Source organism: Panthera leo, chromosome F3, assembly GCF_018350215.1.
Source record: "Panthera leo isolate Ple1 chromosome F3, P.leo_Ple1_pat1.1, whole genome shotgun sequence".
NCBI lineage: Eukaryota > Metazoa > Chordata > Mammalia > Carnivora > Felidae > Panthera > Panthera leo.
The window spans coordinates 36,965,987-36,992,772 of record NC_056696.1 but is presented as its reverse complement, the minus strand read 5'-3'; the positions used below and the strand labels follow the sequence as shown (position 1 = coordinate 36,992,772).

Genomic DNA, 26,786 nt, shown 5'->3' with positions numbered 1-26,786 from the left:
AGAAAAGATCTTCAAAACTAAGAGTTGTATTTTTTTAATAACCTTTTTAAATATTTATTTTTGACAGAGAGAGAGCAAGGGAGGGGCAGAGACAGAGAGGGAGACACAGAATCTGAAACGGGCTCTAGGCTCTGAGTTGTTAGCATAGAGCCTGATGCAGGGCTCTAACTCACAAACCCTGAGATCATGACTGAGCCACCCAGGCATCTCTAAGAATTGTTTTTTTTAAAGTTAAATAAAATTCACAAAACTTTAGTTGGATTTACCAAGTAAAAAAGGAAGGACTCAAATAAATAAAATTATAAATGAAAAAGGAGATATTACAAGTGATACCATAGAAATACAAAGTATCATAAAAATAAAAGACTGCCATGAACAACTGTATGTCAACAATTAGACAACCTAGAAAAATGGATACATTCAGCCATTGAAACACATGACCTACCATGTCTGAATCAGGAAGAAATAGAAAATCTGAACAGACCAATGATAAATAAGGAGATTTAATCATTAGTTAAAAACTTCCCATTAAAGAAAAGCCTAAGACCAGATGGCTTTGTGGGTGAATTTGCCAAACATTTAAGAAGAATAAATGCCAGTTCTTATTATTCTCTTCCAAAAAATTGAAAAGGAGAGAACATTCCCAAACTCATTTTATAAGGCCAGTATTACGCTGACACCAAAAGCAAGATAAGGATAATAAAAGAAAAGAAAATTATAGGCCAATATTCCTGATGAATATAGATGCAAAAACTTTCAATGAAACCCAAATCAAGCAAACCCAAATCAGTGGCACATTAAAAGGATCATTTACCAGGGACTTCCCCTCTACTTGCTAGATGGTGTGCTGCCTAATTTATGAATCACTTAATAAAGCCAGTTAGATCTTGAAACAAACAAACAAAAAGATAAAAAACCACGAGCAAATGAGATTTATTTCTGGGATTCAAAGATGGTTCAACATGTGAAAATCCATAAATGTGATAAACCACATTAATAGAAGGAAAGATAAAAGTCGTATCATCTCAACAGATCAGGAAAAGTGTTTGATAAGTTTGATCTTTCATGATTAAAACTCTCAACAAATTAGGGGCACCTGGGTGGCTCAGTCGGTTGAACATCTGACTTTTGGTTTCGGCTCAGGTCATGATTTCACGGTTTGTGGGTTTGAATCCCACATCGGGCTCCATGCTGACACTATGGGGCCTGCTTGGGATTCTCTCTCTCCCTCTTTCTCTGCCCCTCCCCCACTTACTCTCTCTGTCTCTCTCAAAAATAAACTTAAAAAATTTTTTAAAAATTAAAAAAGCAAACCTCTCAACAAATTAGATATAGAAAGAACATACCTCAACATAATAAAGTACACTGGTGACAGCCCTACAGCTAATATTATACTTAGTGGTATACTTAATATTATACTTATTATACTTAGTGGTAAAAGGTGGAAACTTACCCTCTGAGATCACGAACAAGACAAGGAGGCCCACTCTTACCACTCTTACTTAACATAGTACTAGAAGTCTTAGCTAGAGCAGTTAGACAAGAAAAGAAATACAAGGCATCCAAATGGGAAAGAAAGAAGCAAATTTTTTGCTGATGATATGATCTTGATATAGGAAATCCTAAAGACTCCACCAAAAAATTTTTAGAACTCATAAACAAATTTAGAAACATTTCAGGATGCAGAATCAGCATACAAAAATAAGTTGCATTCCTCTACACTAACAGTGAACTATCTGAAAAAGAAATAACACAGTCCATTTATACGAGTATCAAAGACAGTAAAATGCTTAGAAATGAGTGTAATCAAGTGAAAGATAAAAACACTGAAAACTATATGACACTGAAGAAGGAAACTGAAGACACAAATAAATGGAAAGATATTTCATGATCATAGATTGTAAGAATTAATATTGTTAGCATTTTGTTCATATTAACCAAATCCATCTATAGAGTCATAGATGATTTTTATTTTGTATGTAGATAAAATATTTATCAGAATCCTGATGGAATTTTTTTCATAGAACTTGAAGAACAATCCTAAAATTTATAGGGAACCACAAAAGACCCCAAATATCAAAAAACCAAAAACAAAAACAAAAAAAATATTGAGAAAGAACAAAACTAGAGGCATCACACTTCCAAATTTCAAATTGTGTTACAAACTATAATAATAAGAACAGTATGGTACTGGCATAAAAACAGACATGTGGACCAATGGAACAGAATACAGAGCCCTGAAATAAATCCACATGTACATGGTCAACAAATACTTCACAAGGGAGCCAAGAGTACTCAATGTGGAAGGATAGTCTCTTTAAATAAATGGTGTTGGGAAAACTGGATATCCACATGCAAATGGATGAAGTTGGATCTCTGTTTTACATCAGTCACAAAAACTTGAATGGATTTTGAGGACTTAAACATGAGATCTGAACCCATTAATCTCCTAGAAGAGGGGTGCCTAAGTGGCTCAGTTCATTAAGCATCTACCTCTTGGTTTCAGCTCAGGTCATGAACTTAGTTTCATGAGGTTGAGCCCCACATTGGGCTCTGCACTGACAGTACAGAGACTGCTTGGGATTCTCTCTGTCTCTTTCTCTGCCCCTTCCCTGTTTGCATGTGCTGTTTCTCAAAATAAATAAACATTAAAAAAAACTCCTAGGAGAAAATATAGATGATAAGTTCATTGACATCAATCTTATCAATGATATTTTGGATATGACACCAGAAGCACAAGTAACAAAAGCAGAAATCATTAAATGAGACTACATCAAACTAAAAAGCTTCTGTATATCAAAAGAAACAATCAAGAAAATGAAAAGGCAACCTACAGAATGGGAGAAAATTATTTGCCAACTATGTATATATGTGTGTTTAGATTCCACATCTGAGTGAGATCATACAGTTTTTGGCTTATATATCTGGTAAGGGGTTAATATCCAAAATATAAATGGAACTCAGAACTCGTACAATAACAAAACCCAAACAATTTCATTTAAAAAATAGGCAGAGGAGGGGCACCTGGGTGGCTCAGTCGGTTGAGTGTCTGACTCTTGATTTCAGCTCAGGTCATGATCTCCCAGTTGTGGGATCAAGCCCTGCTTAAGATTCTCTCTCCTCTCTCTCTCTCTCTTCCTCTGCTCCTCTTCTCAGCTCATGTTCTCTCTCTCTCTCAAAAAAATTTATATGTACACACACACACACATACATACATACATACATACATACACACACACACCCCACTTCTGGGTATATATCTGAAGAAGATGAAATCACTATCTTGAAGAGATACTTGTACTCCCATGTTCATTGCAACATTATTCCCAACAGTCAAGATATGAAAACAACCTAAATGTCCATCAATGGATGGATGGTTAAAGGAAATGTGTTGTATATGTGTGTGTATGTGTGAGGTGAAATATTATATATATCTGCATGTATATAATGAAATATATTCAGCCCTAAATAAAAAGAACATCTTGCCATTTGCAGCAACATAGATTGATCTTGAGGGTGTTATTCTAAGTGAAATAAGTCAGAGAAAGACATATACTCTATGATCTCACTCATATGGGACTCTAAAAACATGGAACTCAAAGAAAGAGAGAGTAGAAAGGTGGTTGCCAGGAGCTGAGGGAGAGATGTTGGTCAAAGGGTACAAACTTACAATAACTTACAATAACATGAATAAGTTCCAGGGATCTAATGTATAGCCTAAGGACTATAGTTAACAATACCATATTGTATTATTGAAAATTGCTCTGAGGGTAGAACTTTAATGTTCTCACTATAACAACAACAAAAACAATAAATTAGTAATTATTCAAGCATGTGTGTTATGTTAATTAGCCTTATAAAACATTTCACATAAGTGTTTATTGAATCAAATTGCACACCTTAATGTTATATGTCAATTATCAGTAAAGCTGGAGAAAGTAGTTTTCACTGTCTTTACCTAATTCCATGCCTTTCAGTCTTTTTTTTACCCAATAGCATATGTAGAAAATGATACTTACATGATAAACTTGGGAGGGAAGGAGTAGGAGATAGGGAGGAGAGGAGGGAAATTGATTTTCTCTTTTTCAATACCTGCCTCTGATCAGAGACCGAAAGCATTTTTATTCATTAGTGTAAGACCAGAAGTTCAGCCACCTGATTTCATAATTACAAATGCCCCACGTATTGATTTTACCTTATTTTTCAGTCCAATTTTCTTCAGATATATGTAGCAGATTTTTTTTTTTACTGAAAGTATACTGTTTTAAAATGCATTAGCATGACTTGGTATAACATTTAGTAATAATGGACTTTACAGAAAAAAGAAAACCTCACTTCCCTTTTTATTGGCTTTAAATCAGCAATTCATATCTATAACTACTCTTCTGTTTAAATTTTCTTTCCATCACTCATGACTGACAGAAACCTCAACCCTGACTGAATCTACCAATTATCTCCTCTGCCTAAACTGTTGGATGATGATGGGGAAATAGCACATTGTTGCCATTAAACACTAGGTTGGATGCCTACCAAATTGAGTGCTCAACTATGCCTGAAACAGTTATTTCACACTTCCTCCTTAAACCGCCAACAACTTCTCTCTTAAGCAGAGAGCTTTGCTCCTACTTTACAGAAAATAATTGGCAATTTTTACACAAAACTTTTGCTTTTGCACCACAGATTCTAAAATCTTGTGTTCATATCTTCTCTTTTCTTATAATAATGGAAAACATTTCCAGCTTCCCTCCAAGACTCATCTCACTATCATGATCAGGATCCCGTTCTTCCTGCCTTCTCAGAGATATCATCTCTTTTCTTTTTGGCTCTCTGCTGGCTCATTAATTCCTATTATCATTTAAACATGTTCAAGTCTGCACCATACGAAAAGAAAACAACAAGACAAATCTATCTAGCTTCATCTCGCTCTCCTCCTACTTACTTTCATCTTCCTTGTACAGTCTTTGTTAAATAAGTTGTCTCCATACACTGTCTTCCTTATTCATACTCACTGCATAATCTTCCTGAATCTGCTTTCTCCTTCCTATCCTTCCATTGAATCTCATTTTATTATGGCTTTATGCTTTACATATAGTTACCATTTTTTAGTTGTCACCTTGCTTACTGTTTTGCCACATTTGTTTGAGAATTTCTTAGATATAACTTCTTCCCTTGATTTTCATAACAGCATACACTCTTGCTGTATTCTTTATTTATGTCTAGTTGCTACTTCTGATTTTGGTTTATATCATCATCTGCTTTAATGGCTTTCCACAATACCCAGCATACATTGTAAACTCTGTAGTCTGGCCCTAACGTCTCCAGCTTCATCCCTTGACATTCTCTTCCTTCCACTCTGCATTCTAGATAGTTTACTTGTTTTTTGTTCCAGTTTCTAGAGTGCATTGTTCTTTCTCTTAACTTCCAAGACTTCCTGCATATTGTTTCTCCAGTCTGAAATGTTGTCCCCTGCCCACTTTAGAACCCAAATCATCCTTTGCTTGCTTGACATTGATTTACATGTACTTTCCTTCCTAAGTAGCTTAGTGACTCTAAATTAGATTAGATTTCCATATGTTGTCCTGTAGTATCCTGTCCTTTTAGTATAATACTCATTAAATTTTATTGCATTATATATATTAGATGCTTTATTTTCTATAAGTTGTAGAGACCTGATTTTGTTTAGTTCACCATTATATCTTTATCAGTGGAAGAATAAAATTACATATTTTCTTTAATGAGTCTTGCTCATTTACATTCAAAAGACATCACCATTTCTTCATTAAGAATTTTTTTTTCAATTATTAAGCCAGTGAATTTTCAAGTTCAGTCCAAATGTTTCTACAGGATACCTTGTTTAAAACAATAGTTTGCACAAAAACTGGAGAGTTCCAGGTGTGCTATAGGACTTTGGAGGGCAGGGACTTTTCCTCTTTCTTTAGCACTGCATAGATTTTTGAATGGAATAAATTGAACTTAAACGGGACAGAGAAATGTGTTGATTCTAGAAATTACTTAAAATCGCTGCTCTTTACATCTCAACTAAGAAGGTTCTAGTCTCTCACATTGACTAGCCTTATAACTAAGACTCCTTGTTTTGGCCTCAGTTTCCTCATTCATAAAATTCTGATTCTGCAAGGTAGGTTAGTCAAACACTGAAAGCTATACTCCATCAAGTTACTTACTAATATTATATATTCTACCTTTCAAAAGTATTTGGTCTCTGAACTGTGATTTTATAAATACATATTTTTAAAGATACTCATCTATGAATGCCACAAAATTATGTAAATGCTATTCGTTTATGCAAATTAAAATGTTTTCTTTGCATGTTTTAATTTCATAGTTTTATTACCCTGGTATTTTAAATTATTTTAGTTATTGTTTTCAATTAGGGGCCAGAAAATGTGAAAGACCTGATTAAAAAGGAAAAAAAAATTTGCTGAATTTATCTCACCCTTACATTAAAAAACCAAAATTGTTTGTAGTGTTTATTTAGTTTTGAAGAGAGACAGAGTGTAAACAGGGGAGGGGCAGAGAGAGAGAGAGGAAGACAGAATCCGAAGCAGGCTCCAAGCTCTGAGCTGTTGGTACAGAGTCCAACACAGGGCTCGAACCTACGAACTGTAAGATCATGACTTGAGTCAAAGTCAGATGCTTAATCGACTGAGCCACCCAGGTGCCCCTTACCCTACATTAAAAAAAAAGCCTTAGTCATGAATTTGGAATATTTGTGATGGTTTTGCACAAATAATATTTTAAATACTCTTATTCCAAATTTACTTATTTCATACAATTTTTATATTTTCCTTACTACAGTGTAAAATCTCTTATTAAAATAAAATGTTGGGGCACCTGGGTGGTTCAGTTGGTTAAGTGTCTGACTCTTGATTTTGGCTCAGGTCGTGATCTCATGGTCCATGAGTTCAATCCCCATGTCCGGCTTTGGGCATGAGCAGAGTCTGCTTGGTGTTCTCTTTCCTCCCTTTCTCTTTGCCCTTCCCCTGCTCACACACACACACACACACACACTCTCAAAAATCAATCAATCAATCAATCAATCAATAAAAGATTAACTACATTTATGTACAAATCAAGTATTCTTCCTTTCATATTTATTTGTTTTCTAGATTGTAGGTAGCAAAGGTTGTTTTCACGTTAAGACACAGAGTCTCCCTTGAATTGCTGGCAGACGTGGGTAAGGAGAACAGCACAGTGTATATCGGTTCTCACCAGCAGTGGTGATTTCTGCCAGCAGTTCTCATCCTTTCACCCATAAAATAAGCATAAAATTGACCTAACATTGCCAGATCGGATCTGGTATCTGGAAAGTAATCCTTAGGGAATAGAAAATTTCAGTCTTTGTGCATAAATTTAAGATAGGTTATAATAGTTTTTATCAGAGCCATTTTTTTTCTTCCTTTGCAGTACTCGTGAAAAGTTGTTATAGAGATGTGTCAGATACGGCATAAATCTAACAACACAGGCAGTATCTAAGTTAATCCATTTCAAAATATGGATTTATGTTACAATAAATTTTTGAGTGCTGATGTGTAAATTTCATTTAGTGAAAAGAGGATATTTTCCAATAAATAATTAAACAAGTAGATGCTGTTTTCATGAATTCACTTCTTCATTCTCTCTGTGAAAGAACAGATGATACAGAAAGAAAGCAGTATAATGGGGGATGAGAAAAAGGGAGTTAGTAAAATATACTTGGGTAAATGCTGTGAACAGGGGCAAACCATTATCTGTACAAGATAAATGTTCTAGTTTTAAGACATAAATGTAAAAAATTTATCAAACACATTTTCATAAATGACAGCTATAAAATTGAGATTGTTCAAAGGGATATTGTAAATACTCACACTGAAACTCTTTAACTCTGTTAATTATAAGAAAGAACTATTTTACATTTCTGTATAATTGATTTGCTTATATGACCATTAGTGTATTACATTTATGAAAGTAATAACTTAATATTTCATGAAGATTCCATCATATAACTTTCATTTTATGAGATTCAAATCCTAATAACTACCATTTTGGTAAAACTAACTCACACGTGTATATTTTCCAACATAACACTCACACATAAGTATTTTCCAACATAATCTTCCATGTCTTGAGTATTTGTAGGTGTCCTATAACGCATGTCACGTTCATTTTAGAAATGTATACACTTTGTTTTACATGAAGGCATGATCATTTAATATTACCTTTGTGAATTTATAATGCATTATTTTTATATAAGATGATTAAATCTTATGTAAGATTTAATGATGTTAAATGATTTCTTATTTATTGACTTATGTGGAAACCTTTTATTCTTTAGTAAGTAAAAGGTTAATTATAGAAAGTATGCTTTCTTTTTAATTTAAAACAATGGAAAAAAATTCTTTTGAACTTAGTAAGTAATACAGCAAGAGGAGGTAGCTCATGCTAAAAATATTGCTAGGTAATTATTGAGTTTTAGAATTAAAACCTTGAAATTATATATTCTATAATATATAGAAATATAATATATAGAAATTCTATATAATAATATAGAAATTTGGACTATATTTTTATAAAAGCAACATGAAATAGTGGAAAAATGGAATAGAACTATAATTTTTTACTTTGAGAGCATAAAGTGATATCTTTGGTCTACTGAGTCTTTTTGCTTGGAGTGAAGTTCAAATCCTGTTGTGTCAGTGGTACTTGTTATTTACATTGTCTTGAGCTTTCAAAGGCTTTTTCAGAAGTAATATTATCCATTGTACACTATCCTTGGAAAGTACATCTATAGGTATTCAGAAGGTTTTTTTTTGACAGAATTAAAAAGCACATGACCAAAATGTTTATTAGTGCTAATTAAAAGGGCTTATTTTTAATATACTAAGTAGAAAAGAAACATTGAGAGAAACAATGGAAATGAAAAGCCAGTGGGAATATTTATCAGATAACATTGGTTTTTATATATGAATAAGTATATAAAATATATTGGAAAAACTTCTCTAAAAGCCCTGCGGATATCAATTATATTTTAAGTAAGCTTGATGCTTTATACCTACCAATTTATATTATTTTAAAAAAGACTTTATAGAGTTGCAAATATGGAATCTTAAAAGTGAATTTTGATATAAAGCATGCATTAATAGGTGTTCTTAAATATTTAGGATTTTAAATGGAAATTTAAGGTGATATATCTTGGTCTAATTTCTAAGAACTATAATATATTTGATTACATATTTAACACATTTATTTTTCTTTTCAAATTAAAGGTAATGTGTTCAGTGTAGTTAAATCTGAAAATTCATATTTCAGAATCTTAAAACTAAAGTATATAAATAAAAAAGTGAGTTATGGAAATGGTTTTTAATAATCTAACTAAGTTACCAATTTTATTTGTTCCTGTTCCTAAAGGTCATTTAAAGATCAAAATACTTTATTTTTAACCTAATCAACTGTAATATTTAAAGAAAAATTAAAAAATTCATTTTAAAAGTAGCTTTGACAACTTTAAGATAGTTTTATAAGAATGTTGGTGTAAATGTGTTCTCTGGCCTCTGTTTAATGATGTGTGTCAATTATTTACAGATCCGGTGGTATTGTGGAAATTCCCAGAGGACTTTGGCGACCAGGTTGGAACCACATAATTGTTTAAAACCGTTTAAAATTGGAGTACTATGATTATTACTACTGTTAATGCAACAACTACTCTAGCATATGAATTACTATACGTATTTTCTCTTGACCAACTGTAAGAAAAAGAAGCCATGTGTTCAGAATGTATATGGAAAATCTTCTTTTTTTTTTAATGAAATTTATTGTCAAATTGGTTTGGGAAATCTTTTAAAGTTACCAAGTAGATGGGTGATGAAGAAGCCCTTGTATTAAAACTAATAAGAACTGAATGTTTATAATTTCAACATATTTTTACACTCTTTTGATTTCTCTATGGAATATATTTGGAAACATTTAAAATTTTTTTCTGTTAAAAAAACCTGACAATACCATACTTTGTTGAATACCCTTCTATTATTTCTGTCTACTTGAAGTAAGTAGTAACGGCTATAAATCTGTGATTTAGTTCTCTGCTTGTTACAGTAATGTCTGAATCATTTACGTATATAAGTTAAATTCTTATTTTTTACTTTTACATAATTTTTATCTTTCTTAATAAAAATGACTCTTAAAAGAAAATAAGAGAATTCAGAATGAATTTAATTCATTTGTACTTAAAAATTTTTTTTAATGTTTATTTTTGAGAGAGAGAGAGAGAGAGAGAGAAAGAGAGAGCGAGTGAGCATGAGTCGGGGGAGGGACAGAGAGAGAAGAAAACACAGAATCTGAAGCAGGCTCCAGGCTCTGAGCTGTCCACACAGAGCCTGACATGGGACTGGAACTCACGAACTGTGAGATCATGACTTGAGCTGAAGTTGGGCACTTAACCAACTGAGCCACTCAGGTGCCCCTATTCCATTTTTATTTTAAATTACAGTCTTTTATAGTTCCTTAAGTATTTAGTCTGACCAAAATTATGCATTATTTTGACATGATCTATGTAAATAGAAATTTTTTAAAATTTATATTATAGATTTATCATTTTGAAATGAATTATATAATACATGGTTAAATACCAATTTTTTTTTTAATTTTTTTTAACGTTTATTTATTTTTGAGACAGAGAGAGACAGAGCATGAACAGGGGAGGGTCAGAGAGAGAGGGAGACACAGAATCCGAAACAGGCTCCAGGCTCTGAGCTGTCAGCACAGAGCCCGATGCGGGGTTCGAACTCACAGACCGCGAGATCATGACCTGAGCCGAAGTCGGACGCTTAACCGACTGAGCCACCCAGGCACCTCCCAATTTTAATTTTTATAGAAATCGGCACTTTCCTGGAACTCTGCTAAGCAGATTCATTTATTTATTTTTTTTGTCTGCAGAACAGTGGGATAAAACAATCTCATCACTGTTAAAATTATAAAATGATATTAGTATGAGCTAACTCCTAAGTTCACAGATATGATTCTTACAGTTCTCATAATTTATAAAAATGAAAGCTGATAAAAATATTGTTTAAAGCAATTCATCCAGAAATAAGTATACAGAAAAATATTTGTTTAGAGAAGTTTATTCAGAAATAAGTATATAGAAAGGTGATTTTGATATGTGGAAGGATAGCTTTCTGCATGTGAAATCTTTGGGTAAGACTAGGAAATTACACTGAAAAAAAATCAGTAAATGGTCATGTTAATATTAATTCAATAATGCAGCTCTTGACTATTTTCCACATAAAAAGAGGGGTATGCTCTCTTAATTTGATTTAGCTCTTTAGAGAAAGAATAGATTTATAAATATCTTAAGTATGCAGAAGTCCCAATAGTGAAGACATGATCTGGACATATGACATATAATTGGGTTTGTTCCCAAGTAATGTATAGTTAGATTAGAGCCTTCCTGACTCAGTTTAGCATTTTGAAATACTGTTCTTTTGGTCTTCTCGATTCTTTCTTGTCCACTGACCCAAGAACAGACCTCCTGTTCAGGTCACGTCTTGTTTTGTTTTTTATTTTCCCCCTCTTAAACTGCCCCTGAGAATTCCTAGGAGACCTGAAGACTCCTCACCTTGGGTTCACATGAAGGTAGTCATGTATTTGTCGAGTTCAGCTGCAGTAAGTTGTTCAGTGAGAGCAACTGTTGCTGTCCTTCTTTGTGACTGGCTGGTGGTTAGGAATTTTTTACTTGGGGTTGAAATGTTGCTTTGTTCCCCAAGTTTGTGAGGTTAGTGGAACATTAGTAAGCCCTTGCACACTTCAAAAGCAGTTCACCAGGTAATGGTGATGAACATGCAGAATTCCAATTCACAGCAGTTACACACTTTTTTGAAGGTTAGAGCTGAAAGGAGCTTTCGATACCATTTTGTTTAACCACTTTATATCCAAAGGAACCAAACTTTACGTAGGAATCTAGCCAAGGACCTTGAAGATTGGTTTTGTTACATGTTTTTTGGTGAATATTCTGAATACTACAGATGGTTGAGGTACTCTGTATATTTCTCATTCTTACTGCTTACTATTGTCATATACTGTCTGCTTCTTGCTAAATAGCCTTTTCACTGGATCTGAGATATGCTTCAGTAATAATAATAATTAAAAAGCTCTTTATTTAGCTCTTAATATGTATTGGGCAGTATACAGTGTGCCTTAGGTACATAATTCATTTTATCTTCAAATTCACCTAGTACTGCTAGGAGATAGTAATTATCCTCCAAATTGAGGCTTAAGAAACTTGCTTGAGATCACACTGTTTATCAGAGGCAGAGCTAAGATTTGAAGGCAAGTTTGTCTGATTCAAAATCATGTGCTGTTAGCAATTAAACTATATTCTTTCTGTTTGGAATGCTGACCCAAATCCTACCCACCTGTTTTATTTTAACTCTTTTGAAAATACTTGCGGCACAGTCGGTTAAGCCTCCGACTCTTAATCTCGGCTCAGGTCATGATCTCATGGTTCACGAGTTAAAACCCCACATCTGGCTCTGCACTGATGGTGCGGAGCCTGCTTGGGATTCTGATTCTGCTTCTCTCTGCTCCTACCCGACTTGTGCTCTCTCTCTCTTTCTCTCTCTCTCTCTCTCTCTCTCAAAATAAACTTAAAAAATAATTTATCATAACAGTTTCCCCCCCTCAGTATCATTATAATTTGAAATCAGGGTGTGATTGAATCTAAAGAAATAATATCAATTCATTATCCTTTGGTTCTTCTACATAGAGTTGTTGGTTCGTCAATAAACCAAAGTTGGTTTATTACCTGCTCCTCGGGTGTATTTTCCTTCTTTAGTTGGTGGAGGAGCCAGTGGGACCTCAAAATTACATTTCAGGAGTTTTGATTTTTTTGTGGTGGGAGGTACAGTGCAGAATTTTGTAGAGGGAAGTAGGAGATGAAACTGTAAATGTGAATGGGGCTGGGTTTTGGTAACATCAATGGCCTTGTTAAAGAGTTGGTCCTTGAAAGGAACTTGAGGAAAGTGTAACATAACAAAATAAGTAGGTTAGGAAGATTAGTCTGGAAGAGGTTTCTGAATGGATTGGTTGTGGGAGAAACCAGAAACAGGGAAATTAGTTTAGCTATTGTAGTAGTTCAGCTGAGGGCATCTGAGGGATCTGAAAGAGTTGGTTACATTAGGCGTGGACATGAAGATGAGTGTAAGGGGGGAGAGGGAGGCTTCAGGCAGGGGTGTTCTGGGGGGCATGGGGTAGAGAGGAACAGTGACGAGAGGACGAAACTTGACTTTTGACACTCCAGGAAATGTTGAATTACCTCTAGTCTGAGTGATGGAAGGGGACTTTGGGGATTGGAGAAGAATGGAGAAGTGTTTACAGCCAGGGGCAGTACGAAGCTGTCACCAATTTGAGGATTGCTAAACGGATTGAACTGATGTCCACTTTGTGTTTTGCAAATACATTGAGGGCTCTGGCTGAGAAGATTAATGCAGGAGACGCCCATCCATGCCACTGGTACTTGCAGTGTCTCTTCATACATCTGGGAGAGGTTCAGGCTTCTGTATAAAAGGAGTAATTTTGTTTCTTTTTGCTGCTATCAAGATACTCTCTCCTTTGCCCTTAGTTCTCTGTTGTTCATTTTTATGCTTAATGGCTTGAGGCTGTTTTGCAGAATACTTAATCCCCCTGCTCTCTGCTTGTCATTTTCAGGGTTCACATTTCTATAGCTCATACCATGCCCTCTTTGGACCATTGTTAGTCTATGTTTCTTGTAGGAGAGGAGTCAGTCTTTGTGAGAAAAATATACTTTTAGGGGAGAGTCAGAAATAAAATCTTATAAATGCTGAAATCAAACAGGTTTGTGTTTAAATAGTGGCTCTATAGATTGTGAGAAATGTTGCTTTGGGCAGGGACTTAATCTCTCTTAATTGCTCATTTGCCAGATGGGACTGATTTTACTGATCTGACAGAATTATGATAAGAATGAAATGATCTGAAGTCTGTAAAGGACTCAGCATCATGCCTGGCATGTAGAAAACATTCCGTAAGTGTGAACTAATAGTTTGTTAAAATACTGCAAAGCCACAAATGTTTATTAATTTATGATGAGGCATAGATAAACCTGCTTTATGTAGACTGTCACTTAAATTTTTTTTAACATTTATTTATTTTTAAGAGACAGAGACAGAGCACGAGCCGGGGAGGGGCAGAGAGAGAGAGAGAGGGAGACACAGAATCTAAAGCAGGCTCCAGGCTCTGCGCTGTCGGCACAGAGTTGTAAGTGGGGCTTGAACTCCCGAGCTGTGAGATCATGACCTGAGCTGAAGCGGAATGCTTAACTGACTGAGCCATCCAGGCGCTCCTGTAGACTGTGATTTTTATAGGTGAATAACAAGTTTGAAAATTTCCCTGCTTTATAGACCTTCAGGAAGATTTATAGTTTAATAGCATAAAAGATACTAATATTTAAAAATTCTTCTCTGATGTGTGCTTTCTGACTTTCTGAAATTTCTGTGCCATTAGTTGATGACCACAGTGGGTATTTGCTGTTTAACTGGCAAAAGTTTGTTACCCTTTAGTTAGCTATTTTTATGAAAATCTTAAACTGTGTTTAAGATTTCCTTTTTTTTTCAGGGTGGCTATCAGCAGAAGTCATGGGACCACGGAGCCATGATCTTTTAGTAATGGCCAAGGCATCAGAAATCATTAAGACCTTTTGCTCAGTTTTTAGATAGGAAAGAAGATTAGGAAGAGTTGACCCTAGGGTCATACTTCTTACTTACCTTCAGTCTTTGCAGTACTTTTCCTATTTTCACACAAACTGCAGGTCATTATGCTCCTGGGCCCTTTCACATGCCTCAGATGACCTTTCCCTGTTTCTCTGATGTACCTTCTCCATAATGCAACTGAAGTGTATTATCTTCTGTGATATTTTGTGGCATTCCTCTTTTTGTGTTCTCGACTCAGTTTTGTATTACTGTGCCTGCTGTGTTACCTGTAATGTGAGTTACCTGGAGTACTTGTTTTTGTAGGTCTTATTTCAGTGAATGCTCTCACTTAAGCTGCTTTCCCAGGCCAGAGACTTTATGTATTTATTTTTTACTTCTCTTTCCCTCACCCAACTGCTGTTGCCAATCTGTCATCAAACCCTATTGTTTGTGGCTCGTTTATGTCTCCTAAATCTCTCCACTTCTCTTTATTTCTGGAGTCCTGTCCGTAATTCACATATTCCCAACTCTTCTTTCTGTTTTTGTCCCTATTTAATTTATTCTCCACAGTGAAGCTAGAATGATCTAAAAGACAGTGGAATGATCTCTCTAAAAAACAAATACTCTACTCCTATCGCTAACTGTCATTGGTTTCTTACAATGTGCCAGGCAGTTTCTAGGTACTTGGCCTGTATTTGCTCATTTAATCCGAATAATGTCCCTGTGAAGTGAAGGGACTACTATAATTCCCATTTTACAGATGAAGAAACAGAACTACAAAATACTTAATTTACCCAGTGAAAGCCACACAACTCTTAAGTAGTAGAGCCATTATTTCAAGCCAGACACTGATGCCAGAGCCGACTCCCCTTTGACATCTTCAAGATAAGGTTCAGCTTCTTAACACCCTCAAGTTTTCTTGTTTCGAGTCCTTTGTTTACATCTTTAGCCTCCTATATTTCTGTCTCCCTTTCCATTATCTATTTAAAAAGTGGTCTGTATTTTATATTGGACATTAGTTTCCCTTCTGTACCATTTATTTGTATTCTTTGAACATGTGAGTCTTTCTGTCTGAAATGCTAATCTCCTGCTTGTACTCTCTTTTGCCCGTCTTTCTGGTCTTGGCTTAGAGGTCGTTTCCTTCAAAGGCTTTTCTTTATGTCACAGGTCTGGATTGAATGTACCTCCTGGGACTTCCCTTGGCATTTTATGCTTTCCATATTATAGCACTTATTATATCTGTCATCTTCCTTACTTTCTACTTACCCATTAGACTAAATGTATTTGAGACTACTATTAAAGAGTAATTTTTAAAAGAAAATATAATCATGACTCTAATACAGATTTAACATTTTATTTTGAAGTTTTTTAAAACTCATTAATTGATTGAAGGTATGAACAAAATGCTGTATATTATTCAGTAGGATATAGACAAATTAGGAATGCTGTAATAAATGTACAAATAGACATAAAAGTGGCTTTATCCACATGGGGAAAGGTGAGGGAGAAGGGAAATCAGTTGTCCTTCTGTGAGACATGTCTGTGGATAAATATTTTTCTATGATACATGTCTGTGGATAAATATTATTTGTATTGCTATCATTTATTTACAATTTAGGGTTGTAAAATAGCTTCAAGACGATGAAAGGCCCAGAGACCCTAGAAGAGTGTGTCAGGCAATGGCTTGTTTCCCATTGAAAGCAACCAGTAATCTTTTGGTCCATTTCAATTTTTCACAAATTTTTCCTATAGTCTTCCTCTTCCTCTTGCAAGCATAATAATTTCAAAGAAAGATTATTCTAGATAACAAAATAAATCATGTCCCTAAAGGTTTGGCCTGATTATTTGCATGGGTGCAGCAAGAGTGTTAATTTAGGCTACAGGCCTCCGTGAACTTACATACTTCAAACTGTGCAGTGTAGAACAATTGCTGAGTCTACAAAGTTAACCTTTTTCCTAAAGTTTTCATACAAGATTTCAGATCAGACTTTTAAAAGCCCCTGTTACTTGCTATCCCAAAGCTAGGGAAACTAAGTCCAAGCAAATATCTTTCCCAGATTTTACATGTACTCCCTAAAAATTTGGTAAATTCTTCTCTTCTCAAGATTCGCAAAATTTGTTAAGGTTCCTGGTGTATGAGGAAGGGACTTTCTTTAACACCTGTCAATTTGGATCCGGTAGCCAGGCATTAGGACACTTTTTCTGGGAGGACTTGGTAGGCTCCATAAGTACAGGTAATCTTCGTTCCTTCAGAGTGCCTTTGCATGGCTGATTAAACAAGCATCTTTCTCAAAAATGACACTTTTAAGGTCTTGGTAGTGCAATCAATGTTCCAGTAATATACTGGTAGAAAGAAAGATTTGTTGAATTTATGAAAGAAAACAACATTGCTGTGGAAAAATGAAGGAACTTAGTAAGAAATTCTGAACTCGGGGAGGGAGAGAATCAGTGAGAATAAGATGTAACTTAAACATAATTCAGTTTGTAGTAGCAGAGTTTACTAAATTTTTGTAGGTTATAGACGGTAGGAAGAGGAGGAAGGGCTTCCTTAAGTGTCCAGAAAATAGATCATTAAACGGCATTCTTAATATTTTAAACAATAAAATTGCCCTCGTTATTATTCAGTACAATTCAATTAATTATTGTTTTGCTGGATTTTGCCTAAACAGTCTCATGGAAGTTTCTGCTTCTTGACCAAAGCAAGTCTTGGAAGTCCTGCTCCAGTCCACTGGAATAGCCTGAAAGTTACCTAATGATGTCAGCTCAAAGACCTGTATATCAGAGACTATTCTTTGAAGTGTCAGTAGTTTGAAATACCTGATACAACCTTTTTCCAAGGCTCTGAGACTGACCTATTTGTTAAAAACACAAACTCTGGCCTGTAGCTTATAGCAGAGCCTTAAGGCAAGCATCAGAAATAAAACTAAACTATCTGTAAATGATAGAGGGTTAATCATAATGTATTACTGATAATTTTCAAATGTAAAAGGTTGGGGGTGATGGGCATAAGATAGACAAGATAAAAAGTACAGCATAGGGAATATAGTTCATGATATTGTCATAACATTGTATGGTGACACCTGCTAATTGCACTGATCATGGTGAGCAGTGCATAATATATCGAACTGTTAATTCACTGTGTTGTATACCTGAAACTAATATAACATTGTATGTCAACTCTACTTTGATTTAAAAAAAAAAAACCCAAAACAAATGTGAAAGGTCTGGTGAGATTTCATAATAAAAATAAAATATGGAAAAGAAAATTTGGTTGTTTCTATTATATGAAAATTGAAGATAATAAAGCCAATCAAAAAGGTTTTAGAGACAATGAAAGAAGAAATTAGCCTGTTTTCAAAGGAGTTAAAGTTATATCTGATGTATAAAGGTAGCTGAACAAAATTTGTGTAGAGAAAAAATCTTGAGATACAGCATACAATAATCCTGAGACATAATATAGCAAGAATGTACCAGGAATATCAAGTAAAGAGATTTAGGATGTCTGAAGTAGGGCCTAGAAAAATGTATTTTTGTAAAACTTCATGGGTAAGTCTGATGTGCATACCTAGTTGAGGACTACTGGCCTAGAAGATGCCAGTATATAGAATAAAGAAGTAAAAGTTACGGCCAAGTAAGTGTTTAAAATAATAACTGAACTTATAACTGGCAATATTATATTATTGTCTAATATAATTGAGCAAAGTATTGCCAGAACTCTAATAAGTATAGGAAAGCCTAACAGAGCTATTTCATAAGAGATTTGATTGTTTTTCTGGAGAGCAAAACACATTATGGATAGCAAGGACATTGGTGTATCTCTAGGGACTTCCCATAAAGCATATGATTTCTCAGTTACTCATATTCATAAAATTTACATATGCAAGTTCAACATAGTGCAGGCTAAGCATCTCTTCTGATTTTCCAGTGTTTTTTTGTGCAACCCTTATTGTAACCAAATTATTTCTAGCATCTCATTTTATAATATAAAAGAAAAGATCTCTGTGGTTTTCAAAGAACCTCTAGGAAGTCTCCAAATAGTTTTAGTTATAAAAACATATCCTGGAAATTTTAAAATTTTTTTCATATTCAGAGTCTGAGTTTGGGAAGGCAAAATTTAAAAAGCTGTTAGAAGATTCGAATGTTTGAATAAGATGGGATCCAAGAAGCTACACTTGGTTATTTGTTAAATCAAAGTGACAGTAAAATATTTAAAATAAATATGGTCAGGAATACTATTGAATAGCTATTTCATAAATGAACTTTTGTACTTTTTCTCCCCTTAACTAATAAAAGACATAGTAAACTCAGTATTAAGTGCAGAAAGTATTCTGTTACAACACAGAATTTTGGCTATCTTGGAGGCACAAAGAGGTGAGAATAACCTTTTACATTGTAGGCAAAGACATTAGTAATCCAAGGAAGCAAACCCATCAAGGTTGAGTGGATTTTAATAATTATCATAACTTCTTTTCAGAGTCAGGTGTTATCAAACAAGACAGACAAAAGTCACATTTTGAGTTTGATGTAATTGTGGCCTCTCATGTTTCAGAACAACTGATACTTTAAGACATATCTCAGAGATCTGCAAGGCCAAACTAATTTCATCATCATCATGACCATTACTTTTATGTTGTTTTAACATGTAGCACATCTCAGATTGCTGTCCTCAGATCAATTCCTATATCTGTTAAAAATTTATCCGCTTTAGTTTCTAATGTGGTTTCAGTATTCAATATTCAGTAATATATTATTATATAATAATATATAATAAATATTATATAGAGTAGCTCTTTACCATCCTCAATAAGTTCCAAGAATATAGGAGGTAAAAAAGCCCAAGAAGTGCTGTTTCAGGACAAAACTATTTTTGAAAACAAAAGCATATACACAGTTGTATTTATCGGACACTGTTGTTCCTAGTGTAGTCTCTTTTTTTGTTGTTAATGTTTATTTTTGAGAGAGAGAGAGAGACAGACAGAACATGAGTGGGGGAGGGGCAGAGAGAGAGAGGGAGACACAGAATCCAAAGCAGACTCCAGGCTCTGAGCTGTCAGCATAGAACCTGACTTGGGGCTCGAACCCACGAACAGCGAGGTCCTGACATGAGCTGAAATGGGACACTCAACTGACTGAGCCACCCAGGCACTCCTCTCGTGTAATCTTAAATACTCATTAATGATAACTTTTAACCTAAGTAATTTCTATTTCATAGAAAAAGAAAAACTCTGAGGGGTGGATAACTGAGAACTTTATGGCATACACAAACATGTTAGCAGACTACCAGACCTCATGAATACCCATAATACAACTTTCTGAAACCACACGCATTCCATGTACATCTTTGTAAAGTGGGGAAAATGAGCACATTTGTTAACATGGCCCAAAGCATAACTATTTTATAGCATACAAAAATGAGAAAATTGCAGACTTAAATTATGCTTAGTAATCCAATATTTTTATACTCTTTCTTAGGAATTATCTGGGCATCCAATAATTATACATTAATTAACTCAATAGCAGTTTAATATTTTGGTAACCTAAAGATTTTGGAAATTCTGTTTAAGCAGATATATAACAAAATATAATTACTGTTGAAATAAGTTTACCAAAATAATGATTCAATGTAGTTGAATAGAAATTTGCATTTTTTATAATAGAAATTTGCATGTCTATAACCTTAAACATTATATCATGTTAGCTTATTTGTTCAGTACACCTGCATGAGTTTAGGGAAGAAAAGCCCAGGGAGAATAAATGTATGCTTGTATTATATTTAACATTGATAAATAAAAGACAGCTATATGTATTAAACCAAATGATAAACCTAGATAAGTGTGCTAAAGATTGACCTTACTCATGTGAATTTGAATTCTTTAAGAATTTTTTTTGACAGCTAGCCCACTTGAAGTTTTAGAAGTTCAGTTTTCTTATTTTATAGGACTTTTGGGGATATTCACTTTATGTACATACCTCTATAAACCATTCAGAACAGAGATCCTTTATTAAAAACTTTTTTAAAAGACTTTATTTTTGAGAGGACATTATGATTCACAACAAAATTGAGAGGAAGATACAGCAATTTCCCATATGCCTCCTGCTCCCCCACATGTATAGCCTCTTCCATTATCAGCATCACTCACCAGATTGATGCCTTCTATGCCATACCAAGGATGGACATACATAGAATTATCATAATGACCCAAAGTCTGTAGTTTTCCTTAGGGTCCACTCTTGGTGTTGTACATTCTGTGGGTTTGAACAAATGTCTACTGACATGTATTCATCATTATAATATCATACAGCTATTGTCACTACCCTAAAAATTCTCTGTGCTCTGACTGTTCATCTCTTCCTGACATCCCCACCCCTAGCAACCACTCATCTTTTTATTTTTTCCATAGTTTTGCATTTCCCAGAATGTTATATAGTTGGAATCATAAAATATGTAACCTTTTCAGATTGGCTTCTTTCACTTAGTAATTTGCATTTAAACTTCCTCCATGTCTTTTTATTGCTTGATAGCTCATTTCTTTCAAGTGTTGAATAATTTTCCATTGTCTGTATGTACCACAGTTTTCCATTCACCTACTGCAGGACATCTTGGTTGTTTCCAAGTTTTGACAATGATGAATAAAACTGCAACAAACATCTGTGCAGGAGTTTCTTTAATTTATGAGACTTTGTAATCTAATTTATTGAAACTCCCTAGAGATAAGGATATGATTCAGTAACTTAATAAGAGGAAAAGCCTTTCTGAATTATAGGCATAATAGATTCACAAACACCAAAAATTTGGGTTTTTTTTTTTTTAGGTATACTATATATAGTGAACAGATAATAGAGATATGTAGGAAGTTGAAGGTGAAAGTAATGCTATATTTTGCAAGGCCTTTTTAGTTGTTTTTGGGTCTACTCTTAAAAGAAATGAAAAATTTTGCCAAATACTGAATAAATGAACGTAACCTAGGTGATTAACACGTAGCAAAAGCTGTCTTGAAGTTATCTATGTAATACATTTTTGTTTGTTTTGCAAGGTACTGGTCTGGCAGCATAAGGTTGTAAACAAAAGATGTATAGTCCTTACCTTCCAGGAAGCTTTCCTTCCAGGGAAAGGAAGATCAGGCTAAGAGTCAAAAGTGAACTATCATTCTGTCTTCTACTAGACAGTAGAAGACTGACTTGAATGTGTGACTTGAAGGAAATAATTCTTTCTCTCTGAATTTCAGTTTTTCCCTGCATACATGGGGATGCAGGAGCAAATCGTTGTTTGTTGTTTTTACAGTATTCACTTCTACATATAATTGAAACAGAAGGCTAGGTGTAATAAATGCCCTGAAAATTACTAACAATGTAATGTAGAAAGTCTGTGAAGGAAGACGTTGCACACTTAAAGAAGCCAAGAGTTTAGTGGTTAGTAAGGAAGAGGAGATAGTAAGTTTAGACTAATTCTCCCAGTGGTGGCAATATGTAGTATACTTTTTGTAGCTTTTGATTAAAAGGCTTGAGGAGGGAAGACCATGTTTACATAAAATAGCAAGAAGCCATTTTAAAAGGAAAGATTAAAGATAGAAGCTAGGAGTTGATTGTTTTTATAGCAAGAATTAGCAGAGATGGCAAGATGACAGATACTACTTGCGTATACACTATGCGTTATTTTTTTCTAATACTAGACGAATAAGGATAACTATAAGAAGTTCCCAGCTCCGAAAGACCTCACAGTCCAGTAGGGGAGACAAAATTAAATTGATCATGAAACATACTGTATGTGCTAGGATACTAATACACAGGCTGTAAGTATGAGAATGCATCACAACTCCAAGTGGAAAGTTTAGCTTTGGGCAGTGGTGATAAAGTGTGCTTTCCTCTTTAAAAAAGGTGGAAAAAATGAAGGACAGATGGCAGGGGCTGGTTTGGAAGAATACAGTATTCTAGGAATACTCAGTGTCAGGAATGTTGAAAGCACCTTTGTTTCTTATATCTTCTTTACTGTTGTTCCTACCCTGACATGACTTGAGGAAAAGGGAGTAATGGGATGCGAGAAAGGGAAGTTTATCCTGTATATTTTGCATAGGTCCTGTCTACAATATTGCCTTTTGCTTTACCAAGATTTATTGTTAGCTGGAACATATAGAACAGTGACAGTTAAACTGGTATGCTGGAAGAGTGTGAATTTTCATTGATTATTTTTGGGATTGAAGGTTGTCAGAGACCAGCTTTTAGGGTACCACTGAAGAGAAGGCAGTTTACAGGTCTCTAAGCTGGCAGTAGAAGGATGTTTAGGAAGAGAATATAGTTGTGGCATCAGTTTCATGTTCTGATTGTATTCTGAGATTCCTTTCGAGATGCTGATAGTTAGGAGGAGTGCATGGTGGGTGATCTTTAAGCCTTATTCCTTGACCACTGAGTATTTTCCTTAATGTGGTCATCTTTTAAAGAATGACTGGAAGACACTGCTATATACATATATATGTGTGTGTGTATGTGTGTGTATGTGTGTGTGTGTGTATACATGTGTGTGTGTATGTATATATGTATAGTTAGGGTAACTGTGTATGGCACCATAGTATATTGGAAGACACAATAATGAATGTCATGATTTGATATTGGAGTAGAGTGATAGCATGAGACTTTAGAATTTTATTTCTTGCATTAAATTAGAAGACTTGTATATACATTTTATGGTATAGATTGGAGTTTGAATTTTGCCAGTTCTATGCCTTGTTCCATGAAACAAGTATCCTCTGCAATGAATGACATGATAGTTACTTCACAGGATTCAGTGCAGGGTTTAAGGTCTGTATGAAGCCCTTGGGTGGGCATTCAGCAAATGAGAGGACATGATCAAATTTTCTTCATACCATGTCCCTGGCTTTTCCCAGGTCCCATTTCTTATTTTTGCGTGTGGCAGTTCTGTTTTTACTGCCCATTTCCATTCTTTTTTTTCTTTCATTGTGTCCAATTTTACTTACTCTTAAATCTTAGCTTGAAAATTAATTCTTCTTTGAAGGCTCTCCTGACCTCCAAAGCAGCCTGTCCGCACATCCATAGCTTCTTGGGTATACCTCTATATTCTACAGTTATATTTCCTTTTTGAACGTGTCTATCTCCGTGTTTGTGTGTGTGCATGTGCGTGTGTGTGTGTGTGTGTGTGTGTGTGTGTGTGTGTGTATTTTAAGTTTCAAGGGGCAGAATCTTCTCATTTTTCAATTCTAACATCTAGCACAGTGGCTGGTACATAATATGAATGAATGGCTTTTGAATGACTAGATAAATGAGTGATAGACCAAGGGAAGTTGAATAATCTCATGATAGGTTATCTTAACCTTAGAAAAATAGGAACAAGATAATCTAAGAGAAATGGATTTAAGAATAGTATAGAATATTAAATTTAGACAGATTTCACACTGATGTTATATAACAGAGATTCATCAAAATATGAATGAAAAGATGTTGCTTAGCAGAGGGGTTAGTCATGAAAATTTAGCAGCTCCATGACTATTTGTTCATGATAAATACCTGACTTGTGTGCTCCTTCTCTCTTTTTTAACCTTTCTAGAGAAGGTTAAAAAAAATTAAAATTCAAAAAAAAATTTGAAATTCAGCATATGTTGACAACATAGTATGTGCTCCCATGCTAGGTGATAAAAATGCATTTAGAAATGCTTTGAGAAAAGTGCACATATTACATGATAATTCTAAATTACAACAGTAATAAAAATTCCATAAAGCAAATCTTGGGAGGAATTGTCTGGAAACAGTTTGAATGACAGTTCTCAGAGTGAAGAGTAGTGAGAAACTATATATTATACAATAACAGAAAAACATATTAAATTATAACCCTTCAGCTGTATTTTCATAGGTCTTTTACAACTGCAGGTAGCCAGCCAGTTAGCAGGTCCCAAAACAAATATACTCAGCACCATATACAATTTTCTTTTCATGTTCAGTGATGTCTCATTTTTAGTCTGCATGGTTTAGGAAGAATGCCTGTTCTTTATTAAAAAATTTTTTTACACATCTACCAAAGAAGAAACACAGCTGACCCTTGAACAACATGGGTTTGAACTGCACAGGTCCATTTATATGCAGATTATTTTCAGTAAGGTTCAGCACTGTAAATGTATTTTCTCTTTCTTCTGTTTTTTATAACATTTTCTTTTCTCTAGCTTATGTTATTGTAATATACAGTATGTACATCATAAGTAATATATAGTAATGTACATCATACACTATAAGTATAGTATATACACGTATATATTACAAGTAATATAAAGTATATAATGCATGTGACATGCAAAATATGTGTTAACTGACTGTTTATGTTGTCAGTAAGTCTTCCAGTCAATAATAGGTTATTAGTAGTTAAGTTTTGGGGGAGTAAAAAGTTATATGTGGATTTTCTACTACATGGGAGTTCAGTGCCCCTAACCCCTGCATTGTTCAAGGGTCAACTGTATTTCTTCTTTTAATGATTTTAAAAGGATTTGGTCAGAACAAATAAAGTCTTTTATGATTTGAAATTGAAGTAGATTGGTAGCTGGACATTCTATAATTTTGTTTCTTGCATCAGTTATAAAGATGTAAATTATTTGAAAATAATCTATTAGATCTGACTATATTCACAATAAATGTTTAAATGCAGATATTTAAAAATTAGAAATTGTTTTTTGCTTGTTTGGACTTGATTATGTCATTTTTAACTATTCAGTTGATCCCATCAGACACACAAGAAATAATTGCATTCTATACCAACTATTGTTTTTCTAACTGGGAAGGATGAAATGTCTTATACCAATTTTTGATGTGTGATGGCTAATTTTTAACTGCCCTTATAAGCGTATGTATTATATATGGACACATATTTCTAAGGTAAATTGATTCCTTAATTTTTAATTAAGTAAAATTTTGGAAAGAGATATGATTGATATAAGAGAATTATATAATGCTTGCATACTTTGTTTCATAGTTCAGTATTTTATCAGTGATCTAACTAACCCTGAAGTATCAATTACTTCTTATTTAATTTGTGTTTTAGATACAGCATTAGCTTTTTTGTACATTCTTTTGTCTAAAGAAGAAGCAGAATAAAACATTATAAATAACTGGCAAGCATGGAGGAAGTATCTAAAATTAAATTTAAGAAAATCACCATAATTATGTCTTTCTCTCTATCCATCTTTCTTTATATACACATGATTGTTTCTTTTGTAGATGCAGTGTTAGAATGCTTGAGGCCAAATGAGATCACATTCTTACTTTACCTGAATGTTATCTTCTATTTTCCACTGTTAAAGTTTTAAAATTTTATTGCAAACAGAGAAACTAATTTGGAAAAATGCAAGCGATATTTTAGAAATTTGCTTAATAGCTGAAGTATTTATTAGCAAGCTGCAAGCTAGCAAGCTTGCAAAGCTAGCAAACTTCTATTGAAAAGAGTATTTCTGCATACATTTTAGATAATAACATTTGAGCCCCTGAAAAAATGACTTTATTTTTCTGCTTAAAGGTGCATAAGTTTTATTTTAATGAGCTCTTTAGAGGTGAGGTTTTTAGATTTATTTTTATGGCAGTGTTAATTATTATATTCTAATTATGCAAATGATTCAGACCCATTTTGGCACATCAGGCATTACTGGGCAGGCTACAGAAATGAAAAAATAATAGATGATGCAGATTGAAAAGGTAAATGTGGTTTCACAGAAAATTACTTTTTATTGTGGCAAAAGTAAATCTGGAATTAGTTCTATAAGGGGTCTTGAATCTTTGAGAGAACAGTTGAGAAATAATTTTTTCAAAGTGACATAACATAGGCTGAGGAATCAGAAGTAATTCTTCCAAAGTCAGGAGAGGAAAACAATATTTAAATATCAGATAATATTTAAATATAAAATAATTTTATTTATTATAGAAATAAATATTATAAAATAAATCATATAGAAATATAATAATATTTAAATATAAGATATAAGAAACATGAAAGTCTGCCAGTTCAAAATGTTACATTTCAAATTTTCTTAATTTTTAATTGAAAAAGAAGTTAAGATTAGTTAACTGTGAAACAAAAATGGCAACAAAAGTAACATAGTTTCA

At 34.0% G+C, this 26,786-nt stretch overlaps 1 protein-coding gene across 4 annotated transcripts in view; it reads left to right on the top strand.

Moving 5' to 3' along the window:
• Positions 1 to 26,786, top strand: part of DENND1B (DENN domain containing 1B) — a 254,427-nt gene that overhangs the window by 60,150 nt on the left and 167,491 nt on the right. For all 4 annotated transcript variants that reach the window (XM_042925713.1, XM_042925714.1, XM_042925712.1 and 1 more), the window contains one exon: positions 9,580 to 9,623. In XM_042925713.1, coding sequence (XP_042781647.1) covers positions 9,580 to 9,623 — 44 coding nt within the window. The remainder of the gene's footprint in view (positions 1 to 9,579; positions 9,624 to 26,786) is intronic.